The 21,212-nt window shown below is 41.8% G+C and overlaps 2 protein-coding genes across 4 annotated transcripts in view; both read left to right on the forward strand.

The window, feature by feature from the left end:
* The window catches only part of map2k5 (mitogen-activated protein kinase kinase 5), a 43,411-nt gene extending 35,495 nt beyond the window's left edge, over positions 1-7,916 (forward strand). Inside the window, exons 20-22 of the mRNA XM_035520916.1 lie at positions 307-368; positions 1,498-1,543; positions 6,855-7,916. Of these exons, the coding sequence (XP_035376809.1) occupies positions 307-368; positions 1,498-1,543; positions 6,855-6,965 (219 nt within the window). The 3' untranslated portion in view covers positions 6,966-7,916. The remainder of the gene's footprint in view (positions 1-306; positions 369-1,497; positions 1,544-6,854) is intronic.
* Positions 7,917-14,248: 6,332 nt separating this feature from the next.
* Positions 14,249-20,904, forward strand: skor1a (SKI family transcriptional corepressor 1a). 3 transcript variants are annotated; one of them, XM_027004783.2, is made up of 9 exons: positions 14,249-14,465; positions 15,413-17,165; positions 17,735-17,822; positions 17,975-18,067; positions 18,206-18,274; positions 19,083-19,157; positions 19,296-19,370; positions 19,734-19,799; positions 20,038-20,904. In XM_027004783.2, exons 2-9 carry the CDS (start codon positions 15,423-15,425, stop codon positions 20,133-20,135), a joined length of 2,307 nt encoding a protein of 768 aa, XP_026860584.2. In that variant the 5' UTR covers positions 14,249-14,465; positions 15,413-15,422; the 3' UTR covers positions 20,136-20,904. The 3 variants fall into 3 exon arrangements, with proteins under 3 accessions (XP_026860584.2, XP_035376867.1, XP_035376868.1); XM_035520974.1 differs by having other exon boundaries at positions 20,041-20,904; XM_035520975.1 differs by lacking the exon at positions 19,734-19,799 and having other exon boundaries at positions 20,041-20,904.
* The last annotated feature ends 308 nt before the right edge of the window (positions 20,905-21,212 follow it).

Genomic DNA, 21,212 nt, shown 5'->3' on the forward strand with positions numbered 1-21,212 from the left:
TGGCATTGTACTCTCCCTAACAAAAGAGGGTTCAGGTGCTGAGAAATGTTCATATAAACCTGCTTTTCACCAGGACCCTCTAGTTGAAGGACGCATATCCCCCGTTCAGCATGCAGGGTTTTTTTTTTATTGTATTGATTTTTTTTCAATGGCAATGTAACAAAATAAAATATCTGACACATTTTTTAGAGATGGGGTCTTTGTTTTTCTTTTGTCTCTATTCTGTTCTTCTGATCTTTTGTATTCCATATGTTCTTTCTGTCCTTTTACCTTCGGTTTTCTAACAAATTCATCTGTATGTTCCAGGATCCCCCTGTGCTACCCACTGGTCACTTCAGTGAGAAGTTTGTAGACTTCATAACACAGTGGTGAGTGAGTGGATGTGATTTCAGTGTGATTGAAAACATGTCAAACGTGCTTCAGTGGTTGAAGTTCAGTTCAGTCGACATACTGCTTTTCGGTTTGTGTTGACGATGATCCACTGTTTTGCCTATTAGACCAGATTGGCATAGTAACAGTTTAGAATTCAGGACACACAGGAACATCATCATTATTTTTACCAACTGATGTGCCACAGAAGTCGTAAACCTGTGTTAACATAAAAGTGAATGTCTTCTTTACAGGCAACTAAGATGTTGGGATATTATAGAAAAAACATTGGGAACTCCTGAAAACTAGACCATATTGACCCAGCCGAGAACAATCCTTCAACTGCCAACCCGGTTTAGTCTAGCAAAGCTGCACAATGTGGTTTCTATTGCAGTGTCAACCCAACTTTACACAAATGAAAATATTTACACTATCCTGCCCCATCTTCCATAAAGGCACACTCTTGTGTGCTCTGTTCCCTCCCTAGTTGTGCCCCAAGTACCCACAATCCTCAGGCCTCCTCTCCCTCACTCCCTCTGCTGCACCTGTGGGCTCTGTGGCAACAGCCAGATGGGCGGGGACTTGTTTTACGCTGTTGTTTACCCCCCTCTGCCTTATTTATACAAACAGGTCACCAGGCACTGTTGTCCCAGAGTTTGCTCCTATTATTAGCCTTGTTCTTGGGGATGCTTCATTTGTCATGGCCCAAACAGCCCCTGTGTGCACCTCAATGTCCCTGTAATCCTTCCTATCTCTTATATGGGTCAGCTTGACTGATTTACCCCCAGCTCTGGGTAGATCTGTGCCAAGGAGAGCCGCTAATTACTTACTTACCTTTCCCACTAGCTAACAAGGATGGGCTGCTTTGCTATGGCTCTGGCGCAGGGCAGGGATGAAAGCAGGGGTGACCACACTGTTAATAGCACTGACAATAACCATTATGAATTCCAAGCTTGTTGAAGCTTAGTTGCAGGTCCTGATCAGTGAGACTAAATGTTACAGCGATGGCCGATTCTTTTCACGTCCTTGTACTGTTTTTGCGGTGCATTAAAAAAATACGAGCAGTAGAATTCTCCACTGAGCCATGGCTGTGTGCGTTTTACCGTGGACTTTCTTTTCTCTCCACAGCATGAGAAAGCAGCCTAAAGAACGCCCCGCTCCCAATAACCTCATGGTGAGTCCATGCCCTTTAGGCTATATTTAAAAAAGATTTTTAAAGGGGCTCTTCCTACTCCCCTAAACAAACAAACAGCTTTGAGGAAAGAGTGGCGTGTCAAAACTCTATTAGAGATGATGGAATCAGTGATTAAGTGTGGGCCACAATTTTATAGGTGGTATTAACTCCACATTCAGTGTGGTGGTGTTGAGACCTTGACTCATGAGATCACCACAGATTAGATAATGGAGAGACCTGTGGGCTCCTGGCCCAACCAGCCTAAATAGAACAACCTTTGGTGACCTTCCAATCCATGCTTCAAGTACGTCCTTCTTGGTCACATCCAGAAGGTGCAGTAGAGCTCTGAGAGCCAAAGGAATGAGACTTTGTATGCAGAGTTTAACTGCATGCTTATTCACTGGGCACGGTCATTCTATAGATTCTGTGATCTCACACAATTTCACAATGCTGTCATTTCACACAATGAAACATGAAGGTCAGAACATCGGGAGACTGAGAGAGATGAAAAGCAGCAGAATTTTAGGCAAACACAGACCCATTGCTTTGACTTTATGCTCTTTGTCCTGTTCAAACATACAATAGCAATACAGGTATAAAGAGACTTGACCGTCACTCAGATATTATTGAAAGTCTAATGTATAATTAATTTTAGTAGTTGTTGGACAAATCAGGAGTGGGGTGTGGTTTAGCCTAGTCTGCACAGTCCATCGTGTTTCGCTGAGCTTGGAGAACCAGGCAAGCTGCCTCGCCAATGTGTACTTTGTGTCCTGCTCTTTGGAACCAGGCCTTATAAACCAAACACAACACTTTGGGAGTTGGGGGAATTGTCTATTCCTTGCCTGTGCCATGCCAATTTTTGGGTTGCTTGCTTGCTTGGTTGGTTGGTCTTGTTTTGTTTTTTAAACAAGTGAGTTTTTCCGTTCTAACCTCTAGGTCTATTTGTTCTGTTTTCACCTCGATTTATCGTTCAGTCTTCACATTTTTGCCAGGCTTTGATGATGAATGATTATAAAAAGCCTCAGTTAGCGATCATACTGTCCCTGGACTGTGTCCTGGAGATGAGGCACAGAAACCACTTTGTCACTCCGGGTTTGTTTGTTTGTTTGTAACACCATATTGTCACCATAATTTGTCATGGCCGTGAAGTGCCATAATTACAACTGTCCTCTCCCTTTAAATGTCTTTTATTCACCCCTTGTTCTTCTGACAGTGCAGGTAATATTCTCTTGCCAGACTTGGACTTGGGTTTTCCTCATCGCTCTTCTAGTCTGTACAAGTTTCTACAGTGGGAAGATATGTGTCCAATTCCCACCCTGAGCTCTGTGATTGCTGTGGATACCCTTTTGTATGGACTTAATGAGAACCGCTGATGGAACATTAGCAAGGTTTTTAAAGGCTGTTAGCACAGCCAAGTCTGTTTCAGCACCATGGACAGCAGTACAATCCGTGCGTATGGGTTCATGAATGCTGGAGTGTTCGTGTTAACGGTAGAGTGCAGTATGGTTATGAGACCGTGTCATCTGACACACCAAGGAGGAGCAACACAAAAGAACTACACTTCTGTCATCACTTGTGAGAATGAAAGCAATGTTGATTTAATCTCCCTATTAGTGTTTTTGGAAATTACTTGTCAATGAAGATAGCTGGTGTAATCTCTTTCCTCTCTGCATTTGTGTGAATTAGTCCAGGCCTTTTGTTTACCTCCCCTAAGAGAGATCCGCCATATCCTGTCAAAAGCATTCCACCCAGGTGAGCAATTACTGTATAGCAGGCTAGATTTGCAAGGAACTACACTACTGCATGCATGTGAGTCTTCATAATAGGGTTAGGTTTGATAAGACTCGGCAAGTTCCTGTTCCTCTTTTAGAATCTCAACACTTCTCAGCCGCCTTGAGTGTCATCCATGCTCGAACAGTGATTGTGCAATGATTGACATCTCCCCCTCCCTCTGGTTTTCTCCCATTGTCACTAAGCTTTTTAGCACCTTTAACCCACCCACCCACCCATCAGCGGCGCATCCTGGCCCCTGAGGGGCGTGCGGGACCGCGAGCCCCAGCTGCAGCAGTTGATGCAGTTGGGAACAAAAGAACAAGGCCGCCCTGCATCATGGACTATGGCTGTCCACTTTCCCGAAATCTGTAAGGGACATACACAGCCTCCCCCTCCCCGAGATGGCATTATGACTAGAGCGCTGGTTCGCGTCTCTCCGCGTGGGTTTGTGTGCTCGTGGGCATGCTTGTGTGCGTGCACGTGTAAGGTGATGCAGTCCTCAGGGGGCCAGCCCTTTAAGAGCCACGCAGCCTGCTGAAAGCCTGTGGCCTGTGACTGAGGCAGCGTGATGAGAGGGCCCTCGCAGCCCTTTGACATAGCTCTGATGACTTGTTTACACATTAGCACGGCAAGGAGTCCCGCGAGGGCGATCCTGCCTTTTAGCCTGCTAACGTTGTGGCTTTCTGGATAACCCCCCAAACCACCCCCCAACCCTCTGAGGAAACAGACTCCACACAGTCCTCCCGGCCACAGAAACCACACCCCTGTCAGAGCACAGCTATCAGAGCAAGTGGCCCTGCTGCTAATCAGTGTTTTAATCTCCTGAATCAGTTCTGGGAAAGGTTGGCTCACATAGGTTTTTATTGTAAGGAGTGTTGGTGAATTAGCTGCTCTTTGGTTCAATTGTCCTGAAAATAGTTCTGTGCCAGAGGGATATTGGCGGGGGTGTGAGAGTGTGTGTGTGTGTGTGTGTGTGTGGTATTTTCATGCGAGTGTGACGAGCTGGCATGCTGGCTAAAGCTCTGGGTAAGCCTTCCCCACGCTTTTGTAATCTGTGGGGGGGGGGGGTTATTTCCATGCAACTGCAGCACAAGCAAGCATGCTGGCTACAGCTACGGGTAAGCCTGCCCTGTCCTTCTGAACGTTGCATGTGTGTCTTGGGGGAGGGGTTTTTGTTCAAGTGCATGCAGTTACAGGACAAGCAGGCGTGCTGGCTGCAGCTCTGGGTAGGCCTGCCCAGATCTTTTGTAATCTAGACGAATAGTCTTTCCCTTGGTGACTGTTGAATTAAGAGATCAGCGTTCATGGAGCTATAGCCTAGTCTGAACATGCACATACACACACACTCGTGCACACGTCTCTCTGTATCCAGTGGGAGTATGTCATTAGTATGCAAATCTGCAAAGACCTAGTTATAACGCTGACCTATTCACCTTTCTTACTCTGTGTGTCTCTCTCATGCTCTTTCCCTGCTCCAGTATAAGACACACACATATACATGCACACAGTGACACACATTGCACTCCACCAGTGCTGTTCTTTAACACATTCTAATGAGGTGATGACCAACCACTTGTTATAATTGCTTTAGACTCCTTTTAATTTTCAAGCTTATTAATCATATGTAGAGTTATTTAAAATAGCATAAATTAATCTTAGATTAAAAAGCCTATCACAGACTCGAAACAATTAAAGAGTAAGGTGAGATTTCCCTTGGGTTTGGCAGTTTTATTTTAATGGAGAATTCAGGTGATTATCACTTTGATATGGCGCTGTGATTAATGTAGCCACACTTTTAAATGAGATTTTTCCATCTGACGGCAGAGAGGTAAGCAGGAGCTGATAATGACCTAACTAAAGGAGCATTTATTCTGCCTTTCCTCTCTTAATAACTTCCTCTACATGGGTGCGATGTTAGCAGCAGGCGGGTTAATTAATGAAGGTGCCGCTCCTGGCATGCTCAGACACACGTGCACGCCTATGCTCTCCTCACTCGCGCATGCATGCACACATGTGCGCGTGCGCGTGCGCGTGCACACACACACACACACACACACATGACAGAGAGGGACACACAGGTGGAGGGGTGTGTGTGTGAGAGTGTGAGAATGTGGGTGGCCTGTCTGTGAGTGCAGCCCTACAAGCAGGTGACTGGCGAAGTTCTGATTTATTGCAGCTTGTCGTCGTGCAGCTATGCGTGAACATGCGTCTAAATGCACGTGTTTGCTCCGAATGATCATTGACACTGTGTGCACATGCGTTTTGTTTTGTTTTTTTTCTTCCTCACATGCCTCTGTGAGTGTCCTATCCCCTGTCCTTGACTCTGACTCTTCCTGATCATGCTGAAAGCCCTCCCATTCTCCACTTTGGGTCAGTAAAAACGGTCGCTCTATGGGGTCAAACCCACGTCCGGGTTGACGGGGTCACAGCGGAGAGCTGGGTTCAGCGGCGGAGCTGCATATTGCTCGTCTTCATCTGGGCCCGGAGCTGGTGTCGGCTGGCGAGGCCACGCTCGGGCCGGGTGATGGATGAGACACGCACCCGGTGCAGCTCGCCCTCAGGACGGGCCTCTCCTGAACTCAGAGCTGAGAGTGATTAACCTCGCCGTGGCACCGACAGAGCTCACCATTAGCAGGACAGCACGATTGATGGTGCTGCTCTGTCCTCATACAGAGACAGAGAGAGAGAGGGAATGTGTGCGTGAATGTGCATGCACGCGTCCGTGTGTGTGTGTGTGTGTGTGTGTGTGTGTGTGTGTGTGTGTGTGTGAGGTGGGAAAAAAGGGAGAATCAATGTGTTGATCTTGAATGACGTGGTATAGGTGAGTCCAGTGGCGGTGTGTGATATAAAATGTACATTTTTTTTTTAAGTGAAGAAACAAAAGAATTAAGAAAAGTACTTCCTGGTAAAGGTGAATCTTTTCAGGAGAGACTTCTTAAAGAATTTTTGAGCAAGATTTAGATTTCTGCATAGATTTTATGAGGCATGCTGCTTCATACTCTGGAAATCAGTTCTGCTTTCATTTTAAGGAGCTCCTCGATCATTTCCCTTTCACTTGGTATCTACTTGTACAGTTTAGGGGTGCGCCTCTGCCAGAAACACTACACCAAACAAAGAAAGTAAGCAAAGGGCCCATTGATTTCAACAGCACCATCTGTAATTGCCACTTTGTCCCTAAAGATTAAAGTCCCTGTAGTAAGTCTGTACCCGTCCAGCCAGTGATGAGCCCTGCAGAAGCTTCTGACTAATAGCAATTTAGGCATTGAGCAATGTAGCATGTCTGCACCGGCACTGCCCATGGTGCTGGTGGGTGTCTTACTAGAGGTTAAATTCTGCCAGTCCCTCCAGAGGTCTCAGAATAGTTGCTGTTTGGCCATTGTCTATTTGTGGAATAGCAATGCTTTCGATTTTTGACGCCATCTCATTTTTCAATACTATCTCAAACAGTGTGCATCTCTCCAACAAAGTTGTAATGGACCTGAGTTGGTCCATATCTCTAACTTCTCTCCCTTGCTCTTCTTCACTTTCTGTTCTGCAGGACCATCCCTTTATTATGCAGTATGACGATGGCAACACAGAGGTCGTGTCCATGTGGGTCTGTCGCAGCTTGGAGGACCGCAAATCCCAGCAAGCTCAGGGGCTAATGTAAGGAGCCATGGAAACAATGAGGGCCCATGGGAAATAGAGCCCATTCTCCTTCCATCTTTAAGCCTCCACTGAGTCCATTGGGGTAAACGGCTGAGCTTACTTGAAGGCAACTACCCCACTCCATCCACAGAGCCCATAAGATGACCCGAGAGAGATTATGAGCATTTCAGTACAACCACTGGCTCCTGTAGCCTTAACTCTCTAACTCTAACTATAGCTTTGTTTTCTATATAACTGTGTTTGTTGAATTCTTATGTGGATTACAGTGTGAATGTCTGAGAAGAATGGTCTCCTTAGAGTCTTATCACTCCAAAACTCTTGTTGTTATTCATGCATTTGGAGCAAGCAACAAAGTCTCTTTAAACGGTTGTCCCTTTCCTCCGTTCATAGAACAGAATAGACTGGCACAAATACGGCACAGTCCTAGTTTGATGGCAGCACCCAGTGAGGCAGTGCTGTGAGTGGCATCATTGGCAGAGGGTGTTGTGGCGAACTTGGCTGCCCCCCCTACGTCTGCCTCTCCCCTTGCCTGTAGGTCAAGTGTAGTTCGTCAGGCTGAATTAACCCTGAACAGTATCTGCCAAGCACTGACCTAGGCACACTGAGCCCTGCTGTAGCTTCTTATGTAAAGGGTTAGCATGAAGCTCAGCCATGGCACATTTCACCCTGGGTAGTTAACGTTACTACAGTGATGATAAAGGATTTGCTACAGGTATCAAGATAGCATACCATAGCAGGGCAGTATCTTAGGACCTTTTCCCTCTAGAAAGAATCAGCATGTTAATATACTTCAGTGGTGACTAAATATGGTAATATATACATTAACTTGGACACTGGCTGAATGACCGGCCATTTTGCATAGTAGACATTACTGCCATAGTGCTAATCTGCAAGACCTTCAGGAGCTTCAGTACTACCAAATGGTGAGAAGGAAAAAAAAAAAAGATTTAAAAAAAAAAAAATAAAGAAAGAAATTATATATATATATATATATATATATATATATATATATATATATATATATATATATATATATATATATATATATATATCTCTCTCAGAGCCATCATTGATGCAAAACCACAGCATTTTTCATATTCATGCTAATATTTTAAATGGAGATTAGTGATAGATGCAGTTATTACAGCCACTTTTTTTACTCTGTCGAAGTATGCACATTAGAGACCAGTATGTGAATACCAAAACAAAATGACTCAAATATAAGTGCTGACCCCACTTATCTGTTAGGAGCGTGTGAGACACATGCATCCCCCCCCTCCCTCCCTACTCCAGCATGTAATCATTCCTCAGCAGGGGGTAAATCATTTCTGCACACTATTCTATTAACCACTGACAGCTGCAGACTAACATGGCTCATATGTTACAGATGCGTCAGCCCACCACATCTGCCTGTTAGATTAATACTGCATGGGCCACTTAAACATGTTTTGAAGCCATTATGTACTTATTTGTAGTTTTTTCATTTGTTTGGGGTTTTTTGTACAGTATTACTTTATAAAATATATTTTTTCCTTTTGTTTATTAGTTTTTGACATGTTTAGGTATTTAGAATTCATTGTACTATTTTACATGCGTGGAGAGTTGTTTTTTAAATCTATTATTTACACAATTCCAGTGAAGAACATGAGAGTCAATGTAGCAGAGTCTTGTGTGCTATGGTAAAATTATCTACTTTGGGGGGAAAAAAAAGATATTCCTAATTAAACTGCTGCCAAATTTTAATTGACCAGAAGTTCATGTATCATATGTGTTTTTACGAAGATTTTGTTTTCAAGGGAACATTTCATCCTTAACCTCCAGACCCAGCAACATGGTTTTCAGCTCCTGCTCCTTTTTCTTTTTTTAAATAAACATTTTTGTGATGTGCAGAATCAGGTTCTCCTGTAAGATCTTGTAGGCATGGCTCAACCAGGTCACTTAGCCTTCTGTTAATGCTGCCAACTGACCCTTGGTGCATAATGTACTTGCTATGGAGGCTCACCTTAGAGTTCTGCTAAGTAAATGAAAATCATTAAAAACTTGTGTCTGCTGATGGTGTCTTATAAACACTTCATTCCCTTAATATAAAAGAACAGGCTGTTTATTCAAGCCTATTAAAAGGCTCTTTTAATGGTTGCAGTAGAAAATGGTTATTCTGTGATGAAATCCAAAGGCATCCTGTACCTTTTTTAAAGTGTTTGTTTATGCATCTTAATCCATTTGTGTATGTGCAAACAACAAAGCCTGATCATTATTGTGAGAAGCGCCAAGCGCCCCCCGCCCCCCCATCGGTTGAAATGGTATCAGCATTGCTTTGCTCCAGGAAACGCTTGGGCTAAAACAAGACATTAGGGTTAATATAAAATACAGCAAAGTTTAAAGTCAGCTTGTTCTCTTCATGTTCAGAAACAGTCTGCTTAGTACAAAGAACAACTTTTACATCATTGCATGTCTTTTTATTCAAGAGTTGATGTGTTTGTGAGAGGTTTTTCAATGCAGGATGTTTTATGGAGATACTAAGCTTTCTCTGGACTTTCATGCTGTCTAGATCATACAGAAGTTTTTTTTCAGTATCACATTGATTGCAAAGGGGGTGTTGTATGTGTGCGTATTAATGCTTACTCTGATCTTTTTTTTCTATGTCAGATAAAATGCATTAGTCAAGAGTGACCCACTGCCATTCTATAGCCTAATTAATTTATTAATGTAGACCTGGTCTTCTATATCTTATACACTGGCAATTCACCGACTTAATTTATCTGCATATGTTACACTAGCAGGTTATGCAGTAAGTTCTACAGCTGAAGCGGGTAATGCTGCGAGAACGTGCTGTGTTTCCACATGAGCTTTCCGAAAACCCAGTTTATGTGTTCTTGATCTGAAAGTGACGGACTTTGCAGCTTTCCTGTACATACGTTATTTAAGCAAAAAGCTTTCGGTAAGTGTGTAGGTTGGCCGGTCTTATCGCAAACATTTACTTTGATATGCGACTACAAGTTGGGTATCTGGGAGGGTGTTCTGTTACACTGGGCTCATTATCACATGTTCTCTGGCCATGTGGAAAGGGGCGTCGAGGCCCTGTTTTCGCATTGCTGGTCTCCGGGGAGAACTTGTGACAAAGTGACAGGCGACAACCCGAATCGAAAGCCCTTCTCTGGACGTCAGCGTGCGTTGACCTGGGTTTCTGTAAAATTGTAATAAAAGTGTAAATTACTCCAAATGTGTACAATCTAATTAACAGATGGATCTGGGGTATTGTCTCGCACCAATGTTGCCCAAATTAATTGAGTTACTAATTTAATAAAAGGTAGAACAGTCGTTTCGCAGCTCCGTGGCGCGTGCGTTTGGTTGTTTTGTAACTTGCTAAAAGAGTAAAAAGGACCGACTTGAAGGCACACAGTGTAGTAATCATTGCACTAACTGGTCGTATTCCCCGATGCTGCCGGGGCATTGGTTTGGGTTCTATTGCCTCGTGACCTTTCTCGGAGCAGTCCAATTTGATTAGCGCGTGGGCCGGACGAACTGAGCCAGACCTGTTCACTGCCATTACTGAGATTCCTTTATCAATGTTCAGTAATTAAAATGTCACCACTTAATTTTCAGAGCACGGACAGCCTCGTACAGCAATCTTTTCCTAATAAAAACAGTAATCGAAACGCTATTTTCACTCGAAACAAAAAGGTTGCGCCAGGCGACTTTAGAGTGTCAAGTCGACAAAGATCAATATGAAAGAAGCTGATTGATCTAGCTCTAAAGTGGAATTTATTGGGGTCATGGTTTTAGACGCTGCTGATATAACCGTTACTGTAGAACATTGGTTTTCAACTGATACGTTTATTAAACGTCTCCCTCTGAATTACTCTGTCACTGATTTATGTGCCAATCTCTTCAATGACCTCCAGAACTAGACCTTGTTTTTTATGTAACCCGGTTTTAATGTTTTCCCTTAGTTCATCTCAAAAATGCGTAAGTGAATCTGGAATCACTTTCCTGGATTGTTTTAAGATATTTTCTGTCCTTTCGCAGATCATGCTTCTAGACATTTTTTATTAATTTACGGTATCCGTCTTCCGTGTGTAGATTACTTTAAATGAAGCTATGGTACAAATTCATGACCTGTGCAAGTGATGTTCACTGAACCCGCCGAAGCAGCAAGTGGCCGTAAGGAGACGCGAGTGAAATGGCGTGCAGGGTTGATATGAAGAGTGCGGATAGAGTTCCTGTCTCCTCTACCCTTCTCCCTCTGCGCTCTGGGGAGGGTACTCCTTCCTCCAACCGTCACAACACTCCGAAGAGAAGATCTCAAAGCACTGTTTAGACCACATCACGTCATGTTGTGCTTCTCCATCGCTCAGTTATTTTCAACACTCCCCACCGACTGCTAGAAACAAGCTTTCTGACATTAACTGTTTCTGTCCAATTAAAAACACTAAAAGATGGACTGGGTATATCTGAGAGAGCGCAGTGGTCCAGACAGGAGCTGGCCTGGTAAAGCTGGGCTGACTGAGCCGATGGGATTATTCTTTTGAATTCCTCAAAAATTTACCAAAACATGTTGTCATTCACTTTGAAATAGTATGAAGACCACACAAAATGAAATGTTTTCCGGGGGAAAATAATCTGCGCACTATGGATGCTGGGCTGATAAATCTTATTTCCATCGCAATTTCTTAATGTCACACATTTAGACCAGAAAGGTTAGTTATATTTAGAATAGTCACCGAGTTACCTAGCACGACAACCGTGGATTTGTCATTTTGGCTACACATAAACTCTAAAAACTATTCGGCGGTATCTTTTAAAATAAATTTTAATTATAATATCATAACATGACCTATGAATAGTCTAAATTAATTAAAGGACTTTTTCCTTGGTCGTTGCCATGCTATAGCTACAACCCTGTATTGTATCGCTAACTGGTTCATTCATGCACATGTAATGTAATATATTAATGAACTATTAATGGCATATGCTTCTGAAATACAATATTTATCATATTGATTAAAATGTTACGTAAAACAGCCATTGATTATTTAAAAGCATGTCATGGAGTGTTGTAAACAAAATGATTTAAAGTTAAATATTAACCTAGATGCTGTTATTTATGAAGAAAATAGAGTAGCACATCGACACCAAATATAGCGAAGGCTACATGTTAATAAATAAGAGTTTAGACTTAATCTATTGTATGGGAAAACTCGGTGACGAAAAACTCTGGCATATTTATGCAACTATATTGCTCTTTATTGTCTAGGCAAGAGAGTAAGAAAACAGGGTGTATCCACGGGGATTGAAAGGGCTGACTAAAATTTCTGCTGGACGGCCTGATTAAAGGCGCGCGGTGTGTCGAGTGGTCGCTTGCTCTAGCTGCGCCAGCCTTTAATGAGTGTGTTGTAGGACACGTGAGACCCTGTCTCTCCGCCATAAACGGTAACAATGCCGTAGTCAGTTTGAGCTCTAAATAATTAACAGGAAAGGAATAATTACAGTATAAAATTGTAATTATTGTTAGGATAGAGCGAAGCCTCTTGATTGTGAAAGAGGACACGGTCGGAGCAGGTCGGGTTAAAGTTTCCCTCTCCATCAATATTGCATTAAGCTTACCCGGTAGCCCCTCAGCGACAGGGCACGCGGCGGCGCTTGGCTTTTTCAACTCTCCCATGTATGGTCGTGACGCCATTCCTACTGAAATCTAAAAGTAATAAGTTACTGACAATACAATATATCAAATATAGCTAATAGTCACCTCCAAGAATTTTATAAACTTCCTAACTAAATCCAAACTTGGACTTATTGTATAAACTTTAAAATATAAATAAACAGGTTGTTATTTTGAATTTGTCAAACTGAGTATCTTAAATCAGTCATCACAAGCAAGCCACGTGTTCGTTACGCACATGCTGCGGTCAGCACTGCTTTAATGTAATATACAGTATGTTTAGCCTCATCAAAACACCATAGCCTTAGGGCGTTCTTGGACGCCGTTAACTCCATTTTGATTGCAACTATTTAAACCTGGACAGTATGATTAATTACAGTGCATTCAAAAGGTGTTTGTAGGAGTCCTCAGTGTAAGAGGGAATCCAGAAATTTGTAGCATTTTGTCCTGTATTAAATGCAACACCTAGTTTCACCCAGAACAGTCGCCATTCTTCGATGTAAAATATAATCTTAAACATCTATATGATACATTTTACCTAAATGAACGGTTAGATCAAATTCTTCGCTTGTGTTTAGTTTGACAAATCTTCTTTCATATTCAAGTAAACGTGAGTGACAGTGTAGCTTTTTTTTTTTTTTCCACGTGTTGTGCTGCAGCTCGTATCTCGTGTCGCCCTACTAAGTCACCCACCCTTTCTGAGAAGAGGAACAGTTTTCCACTTTCATGTTTTAAACTGCAGATGGCAACTTCGTCAGACTGGATATCTCTACGTCAAGGCTTAGTGGGGTTAACTGAAGGGCATTGATCAGGTTCTAAATAGTTAATATGGTCATATAGGGTTCCACCACTTACCTCTGTCTATTGCTCTAATATATCACTGTTTGTACATCCTATCCGCTCTCACTGGCTTGTGTGTTAAACAAATGTGCATCATTTACCTAGGGTCTAACATGTGACAGGAGACAGCCGCGTTGTCCATGGGACCACAATAGCAGTTTAGGCTACTCGCCCAGGGACGGGTTGCCTAGGGGCAAATTCTCAATGCAAATTCGTAATGAATGTCTGTTGTCTGATTACCACATGTCAGTATGCGACGCTCAAAAATTAACATGAGTTCTTAGAATAGAATTGGTCTCACTTAGAGGGGACTCAGGTGCACACGGATTAATTTAAAGTAAGAAATGCTCATTTGTAGGGATAAGCCTTGTTCTGTGATCTATGGGCTTTGTGCAATTATTTAGCAGTGTGCAATGATTTTATTATTATTATTATTATTGTTGTTGTTGTTGTTATATTTTATCTATCTATCTATCTATCTATCTATCTATCTATCTATCTATCTATCTATCTATCTATCTATCTATCTATCTATCTATCTATCTATCTATCTATCTATCTATCTATCTATCTATCTACATTGTCTGTCTGGAAGCTGCTGCATTGCTATCCTGTGTGATGATTGGCCACGACTCTTGGCCGTGAATAGTTAATAACACAAGCGGGCTTGTACTCTGTGGGTGTGCCTTCCATTATTTTTGGCGTTCCCTCTGTTCGAATACTACGCGTTCAGTCTGATAAGAAGTGGCACGAGCTCCCGGCCTGCCATGTGGCCACTGGTCTTTCGTTGCTTGCACACCGGACGAGCGCTAAACCGGATGGAGATTTCTGCCCTACTCTGAGATAGATTATCGACGGACACGCAAAAGGAGAGAGAACGCAACTCTTCAGCTTCTCGTTGAGCGTTTTTTACATCTGGGGAACGTTTCGCTGTATTACCTATTTGTACAAATTTGGCGCAACAAAACTTATTCAAAATTGCCTTCGTTTCGTATTGAAAAGGTAAGTTTTAAAAGTGTGATCTGAATAGGCATTGTTATACATGTAATTGCTTCGAACCATCAAATTTAATTCTGTTTATCAGAGTTCGCCCACATACTGAAACGAACGCAACGGTATTATAGAGCATTATGGAGTAAATAAAGCTAACAAAGCCAAACAATTGTGGTAACTGTTAGGTAACATCTGATTGTAACGGACCATATTTAACTAGGCTAAATACAAACATATCTTTTTGTAATCTCTTAATTATAAAAAGATGAGTTTTATTGACAGATCAAAGTGTTCTATAATTACAAACAAAGCAAGGCGGTGTTTCCCAAAAGCATTGTAAAATAAAGATCATCTTTAAATGATAGCGTGAGTATCACTCGAGCTCACTCTCTTTCTCGCTCTCTCATTTAACATTACGATGATCTTGAGAAACGGGGTCCAGATTAACAGTTCATTTTCTCGTTGGCCACAATCACTGGCGTAGTTTAAAGACCTTTGAATATTCGCTTCGTAAGAGGCGTTTAAGTAATCGCACCAGCCACTGAGCCAAAGTGAAAACATACTAAACAGTGGCTCAGGCAATTAGGTCACGGAGAGAAAGCTTTTTACGATACAGCGTGTTTATCCTTTGTTTTATTTATACGAAACAAACAGGTAGATAAATAAAAGAAAATGAATAACTTAATAACTAAAATTAATTACTTTCGAAAGACCTCTATTTGGATTTATGTATTTGTAATAACACAAAAAAAAATCATGATAAATCATTAAAACAATACGAGTAATTTGTAATTAAATTAAATTCGTAATTAAATACAACACCAACAACAACATAATTAATAATAATAATAATAATAATAAAACAAAACTGGACAAATATAGAGGTGTTTTTATTTTAAAAATTTCCAGGAAACTCATGTTTTCCTGATGCTAATTTTTATCTACATTTTCCACAGACTTCCAGGAATGGAGTCAATAACCAGCCAGCATCCAGCTGGACGAGATGCCAGCTCTTCTCCTCACTCCAAGCAGGACATGCAGCCTTTCTCTAGCAACGGCACAAGTTCATTGAAACCTAATCAAGTGAGTGAGACTTCGCTGTACGGAGTACCCATCGTGTCTCTGGTGATAGATGGTCAAGAGAGACTGTGCTTAGCGCAGATTTCCAACACTTTGCTAAAGAACTACAGCTACAACGAAATTCACAACCGCCGCGTCGCCCTTGGAATAACCTGTGTTCAGTGCACGCCTGTACAGCTGGAGATCCTGAGGCGAGCAGGGGCTATGCCCATCTCCTCGCGACGCTGTGGCATGATCACCAAGCGCGAGGCCGAGAGGCTCTGCAAGTCGTTTATTGGAGCGCACAGTCCTCCTAAGTTACCTGAGAATTTCGCATTTGACGTTTCACACGAATGCGCGTGGGGAAGCAGAGGAAACTTTATACCTGCCAGGTACAATAGCTCCAGGGCCAAGTGCATCAAGTGCACATATTGCAATATGTATTTTTCCCCAAACAAATTCATATTTCATTCCCATCGCACTCCTGAGTCAAAGTACACACAGCCGGACGCGGCTAATTTTAATTCCTGGAGGCGGCATCTGAAACTGACTGATAAAAACTCGTCCGATGACATAAATCATGCTTGGGAGGATGTTAAAGCCATGTTCAACGGGGGTAGCAGGAAACGAACCATGCCGATGAGTGGATCTGAGATGTCATCACCTCTGAAACCACAGGGCTCCGGCAACGTTACGCAGACCAGCTCCCCAGAGGTTCCGCACAAAACCCTACGCTGCGATGATGACCGCGGAAATCTCAGTTTAGCCAACAGTGTGCGCAGCTACCCGGTTATTCCAGTGCCCAGCAAAAGCTTTGGGGTGCTGCAAAAGATCCCGCCGCCCATCTTCCCACACCCGTATGGCTTCTCGGCCTTTGGGTTGTGTCAAAAGAAGGACGACGGCGCGAATGAGCCAAACAAGACCGGCGTGTCAGGCGTGCTTTGGCCCGGGGCAAAAGACAGCCTCTATCCGTCTTTCCCTATGTTCTGGCCCGCCGCGGGCAGTCTGCCTTTGCCATCCTATCAGCAAACACAACCAAAACCGCACGTGGAACACATGGGGGGCCGGCAAAGTGAGACAGAGGGATCCGAGAACGAGCGAGGAGGGAACACCGCTAGAGACGGCCTGTTTGACAGCGAGCGCTGCTCCAGCTCGCACTCACTCAGGAACGATGAGGACAAATCCGGGGATGAGGTGAGGTCAACCGAAGGTCATGCCACTACTCCGCGCAGGATCAGCTACATCTCTGCGTTCAGGCCGGTCATTAAAGACGCAGAGAGCATAGCCAAGCTTTACGGTAACAGAGATGCATATGCCGGGGTACGCTCTGGCTATTTGTCGCCAGACTTTGCGAGCGAGAGTTCCAGCTATAGGTCTATATCACCAGATGCGGACAGTGGAGAAGAACCGGAAGTGGACGTGGAGTCCAATAGAGTGGCAGACGATGACGAGTCTGTTCAGCTCTCCGTGGAGGATCGGGAGAGTCCCGTAAGGGATATCTCGTCTCGGGCTAATTACGAAGACTATCCAGAACCGGAGAGCAGACCCACCCCGCAGGCAGAAGATAGGCAGTTCAGTGAGACGGGATCTTCTGATGAAGACAAACTGAGCAGGCACACACCCAAAAGCAATACAACCCCGATTTATGATGTGAGTATGACAGAGGACGACACTGAAATAAGAGACGGAACCGGAGAACGTCATCAGAGCGAAAAATCATCGGCAACAATTATTTGATAGTTCGAACACATTAGTTCACATTATTAATTATTAAAGATTATTAAAATAATTAAATATTAAAATTAGTGTAATGTCTAATCTGTGATGCTTGTTTCTCTGATTTTCCTTTGTCCTATTAAAGTTGAGCACGTGTTTACTAGTCTTTTTAAAAGGCTGATATAAAATATTGACATAATTGTGCTAAATTGAATGTTAGACGGTCAGATCTCATTTTGGCCTGCGGGTATAAACGTATTTACTGAACGGGTCCCCTGTGACTGTACCGGTTCAACGCAAATTACTCTCTTTGTCATTTCCACTGATAGAATTTTAGTTTCAATCTGAGTAATTTGCCTTAATCTACTGCCCGATGTTCGCGCCTCAGTTGAGGATTTAAACGCTAATGACAACATACCCTCTTCTGTAAGACTAGCAGAATAAGAAGATTACACATAATTGAGGGTCGTATTTATTTGTAATTAGTCGGATAATTTTTGCAGGTGTACACGCATGAAAGGGACACGGCGGGTTCAATGAACACAGCGCTTGTTCCCGCGTCCAAATATCCTCGTAATCGTGAACCAAATGGTAAGATACGCAGGCCTATATTTTCTATATCTTGATTATTGACGATTTATATTTTTTCTGCTGCATTTAAAATATCAAGTTAAGATTTTTTTTTTGAAAGTCCGAATTTCTGTACTTTGAAATGGCCTGTATACAATTTATTTCCTCTTTAGATTCACACAAATTAAATACTGCCTTGGTAGAAGACGAATGTGAATCACAGAAATCTTACCAAGACCAAATTAACGTTTGCAAAGAATCTGCAAGTAAGTATCAGCCCTGCCTCAGCGGTTGTTTCCTGTCATTCGATCTATTTTTCACAGTAATATATTCAAAGGACAGTCTCTGATCTTTGAATTAATATTTTTGCATATTTTAATCTGGAATTATGCTTTCCTTTTCAGTCGACGGTGCACTGCGGACTGATAACAAATTTAAGTTAATCGAAAAAGACATAGAGAACATGGCAAAAGGTAATTCTTTGGCGCTTTATTAATTCGTTTATGTTTTCATTCATTCATTCATTCATTCATTCATTTGTTCCTTTATGCCCTTACGCATTTCCAAAATTATTTTCAGATAAGGTACAGGTTATCAATTTTAATGACATTGTTATTACATTTGTGCTTTATAACATGCGAGCACTACAAATATATAAAGGTTAAAGTTAATGACAAGATAGGTTACAGTTAATATTTACAAGTATTTTCAGATGTTTGTAAACGATTTTAAGGGTTCAAAAATTAGGACCTCGTTAAGACTTACGTTATCGTGAAGAGTGTACAACTGTGGCAAAATACCAACTACGCTACACAGTCATAACCTAATGGGTCCCGTTGTTGGACACAAACGTTTGTAAATGCTCCACTGTGATTGTCATGAGATAGCTGCTTTTTCTTTTGTTATTCTTTTATGTTTAAACAAAAGCGGGTGCGAATTACGTGCATTATACAGAAACGTCCTTGAACTGCTCGCGCAGACGGCCCCATACATTGCCAAGCTCGTTCCATATACAGCCCGGGGCAACGTTCCTAATTATTTTGCAATATCATGCTTGACAACACGGCAACCGCATGTTTTTTTTTTTCTTTAGTAGCTGATCATTTCCTATAAAATGTGCATGTGCAAGAAAATACGTTAAAAGGGTTAAGGTTAGTGTCTTGTTATGATATTAAACGAACGACTGTTATTCATTTCCGAATACAAATGACGTAATTGTGGAAGTGACACAGAGGGACCCAGCTAGGCTGCTGCTGATGGTTTATTTTTGCGTTGTGACAGACGAGCTCCAGAAACAGCTGGTGGAGCAGGTGGAGCTCAGAAAGAAAATGGAACGCGAATTTCAAAGTCTGAAAGGTAAATCAGATCAACTTGCTGGGTTAGCGTGTGAAAGCAAGATTCCTCGAGCGCGCGTTCCATCACAGATGTTCAAGTAATGGACTGACAGACGTACCAATTTTCCGTTAGTGACTCTGTGCATGTTGACTTTAATAGATAATTTTCAGGACCAGATGAAGAGGGAACTGTCGTACCGGGAGGAAATGGTACAGCAGCTGCAGATAGTGAGAGGTGAGTTATAGATATGTGAATGATTTGTTGTAATGAAATCGATATGCCATCTCGAAAATCAACGAAAGAAATCTTTGAAAGTGACACTTGCATATTTCCCATAGTCTATTAGGATAGTCTGATCTGAGACAAACGGTGGAAAACCTTCAAATGGCAAAAATTTCGATGCAGAACAGTTATTTTAGGAAGGATCACTAGTTTCCAAATTACAGTTGGTCTATTTTTACCAAATAAATGCCAAAACTTTATTCCAACTATTTATATAGCTTAGAATTGCATACCTAATTTGGGCCTATAATATTGATTTAAACATATTTTAATGTTTCCTCATTTATTTATTTATTTACTTATTTGTTATTTTAGACACCTTGTGCAACGAGTTGGATCAAGAAAGAAAAGCTCGTTATGCAATTCAGCAGAAGCTAAAAGGTAATTGATATTACACAACAGCAAATCTACAGAAAGCATACGGCTCATGCTACTGTAAGCTATCTTTTAAAAAATATGCAAGTGCTACTTTTCTATCACATTAATGCTCATGACCTTTAAAGGTTTTGTGATCTTTTTGAACTGGTAACATTCCATGGGAAGGTTGATGCACGTGCCAAGGACTGTATGCAGTGCATCGTCTATGCTGTACGTGTCCCTCAATGCTTTTTTCTCCTAGAAGCTCACGACGCTCTACACCACTTCTCCTGCAAGATGCTCACTCCTCGCCACTGCACGGGCACGTGCACGTTTAAGCCGCCTCTCCTGCCGCCGTAATCTGAAGCGTCGCGCCGGAGGGACCACGGCTATGTTCTTACACGCACAGGAAAAAAACAAAAGACCTCTCGGAGGAATGCTCTGGGCCCACTTTTCTTTGAGAGAGACCTTTCCGATCGGATGTCGGGAAGTTCCACGGACTGTAAACATGCAAGCCTCGCAGACTATCTATTGTCACTGTAAATTCTGCTTAACTGGACATGTTTTCTGTAAATTGGACATGGAAGAAGCCTGTAAAGATGACATAGGACTTCTTTGTACAGACGCCAGTGGTGCAGATGACATTTATTAAGAGTCAAATTGTTAAACTGTTATAAATATATGTATGATAGAATGCTAATATGAACATGTTCAGATTTTTTTTCTTCTAAGATGCCACCAATACATGAAGTGGCAATGTGCAATGAATTATAGAATGTGGAACTTCACAACTATAATTCTTAAATGGTCATTATTTGTGTTTTACATTATTTTTGCTCCAAATTGATTCATTGATGTGCTTTTCCATATTTATTGTCTATGTATAAGCACTTTAAATGAGAAATGAAACAGACCTACCTAAACAAATTCAATCTACCTTTAAGTTAAAAATATTCAAATGACTTATGTTTACCATGTTGGTGTGTACAGAATAAGAATTTGACCAAGCACTTAATCCACCATTTCCAAATTTATCGTTCAGACTTTGGGAAATGGTGTTACTCTACATATATGTGATTACTCTTATGTGTACTATGACTTTTGAAGTGTATTTTCAAGAAAGGAATTATCTCTGTCTTCATTATTAAATAAAAGTTACATTAGATCATTAATGTGTAACTTCATGCATACATGGATTTATTACATGTAGATAGTCTTCATGTTACATGCTGTTGCATATATAAGTCAGTCAACATATAGCCTATGTAATATTCCCCCCAAAACAAGCACAACCACACAGTACCATTCAACCGATTGTTCATTTTTAATAATAATCATCAGGGTATTGAGAGCTTTTTTTTTTTTTTTTTTTTTTTTTACTGTTAATGCTAATAGAAAAATTATATTACGAACAAATCAATAAACAAATGTACTATA

This window comes from Electrophorus electricus, chromosome 21 (assembly GCF_013358815.1).
Source record: "Electrophorus electricus isolate fEleEle1 chromosome 21, fEleEle1.pri, whole genome shotgun sequence".
In the NCBI taxonomy this organism is placed as follows: Eukaryota; Metazoa; Chordata; class Actinopteri; order Gymnotiformes; family Gymnotidae; genus Electrophorus; species Electrophorus electricus.

Bases quoted from the DNA above. Each gene is read 5' to 3' on its own strand.
- skor1a (XM_027004783.2), top strand. From the start codon at position 15,423: ATGGAGTCAATAACCAGCCAGCATCCAGCTGGACGAGATGCCAGCTCT. The intron at 18,275-19,082 runs GTAATTCTTTGG...GCGTTGTGACAG, and splicing joins CATAGAGAACATGGCAAAAG to ACGAGCTCCAGAAACAGCTG. The intron at 19,371-19,733 runs GTGAGTTATAGA...TTGTTATTTTAG, and splicing joins GCAGCTGCAGATAGTGAGAG to ACACCTTGTGCAACGAGTTG.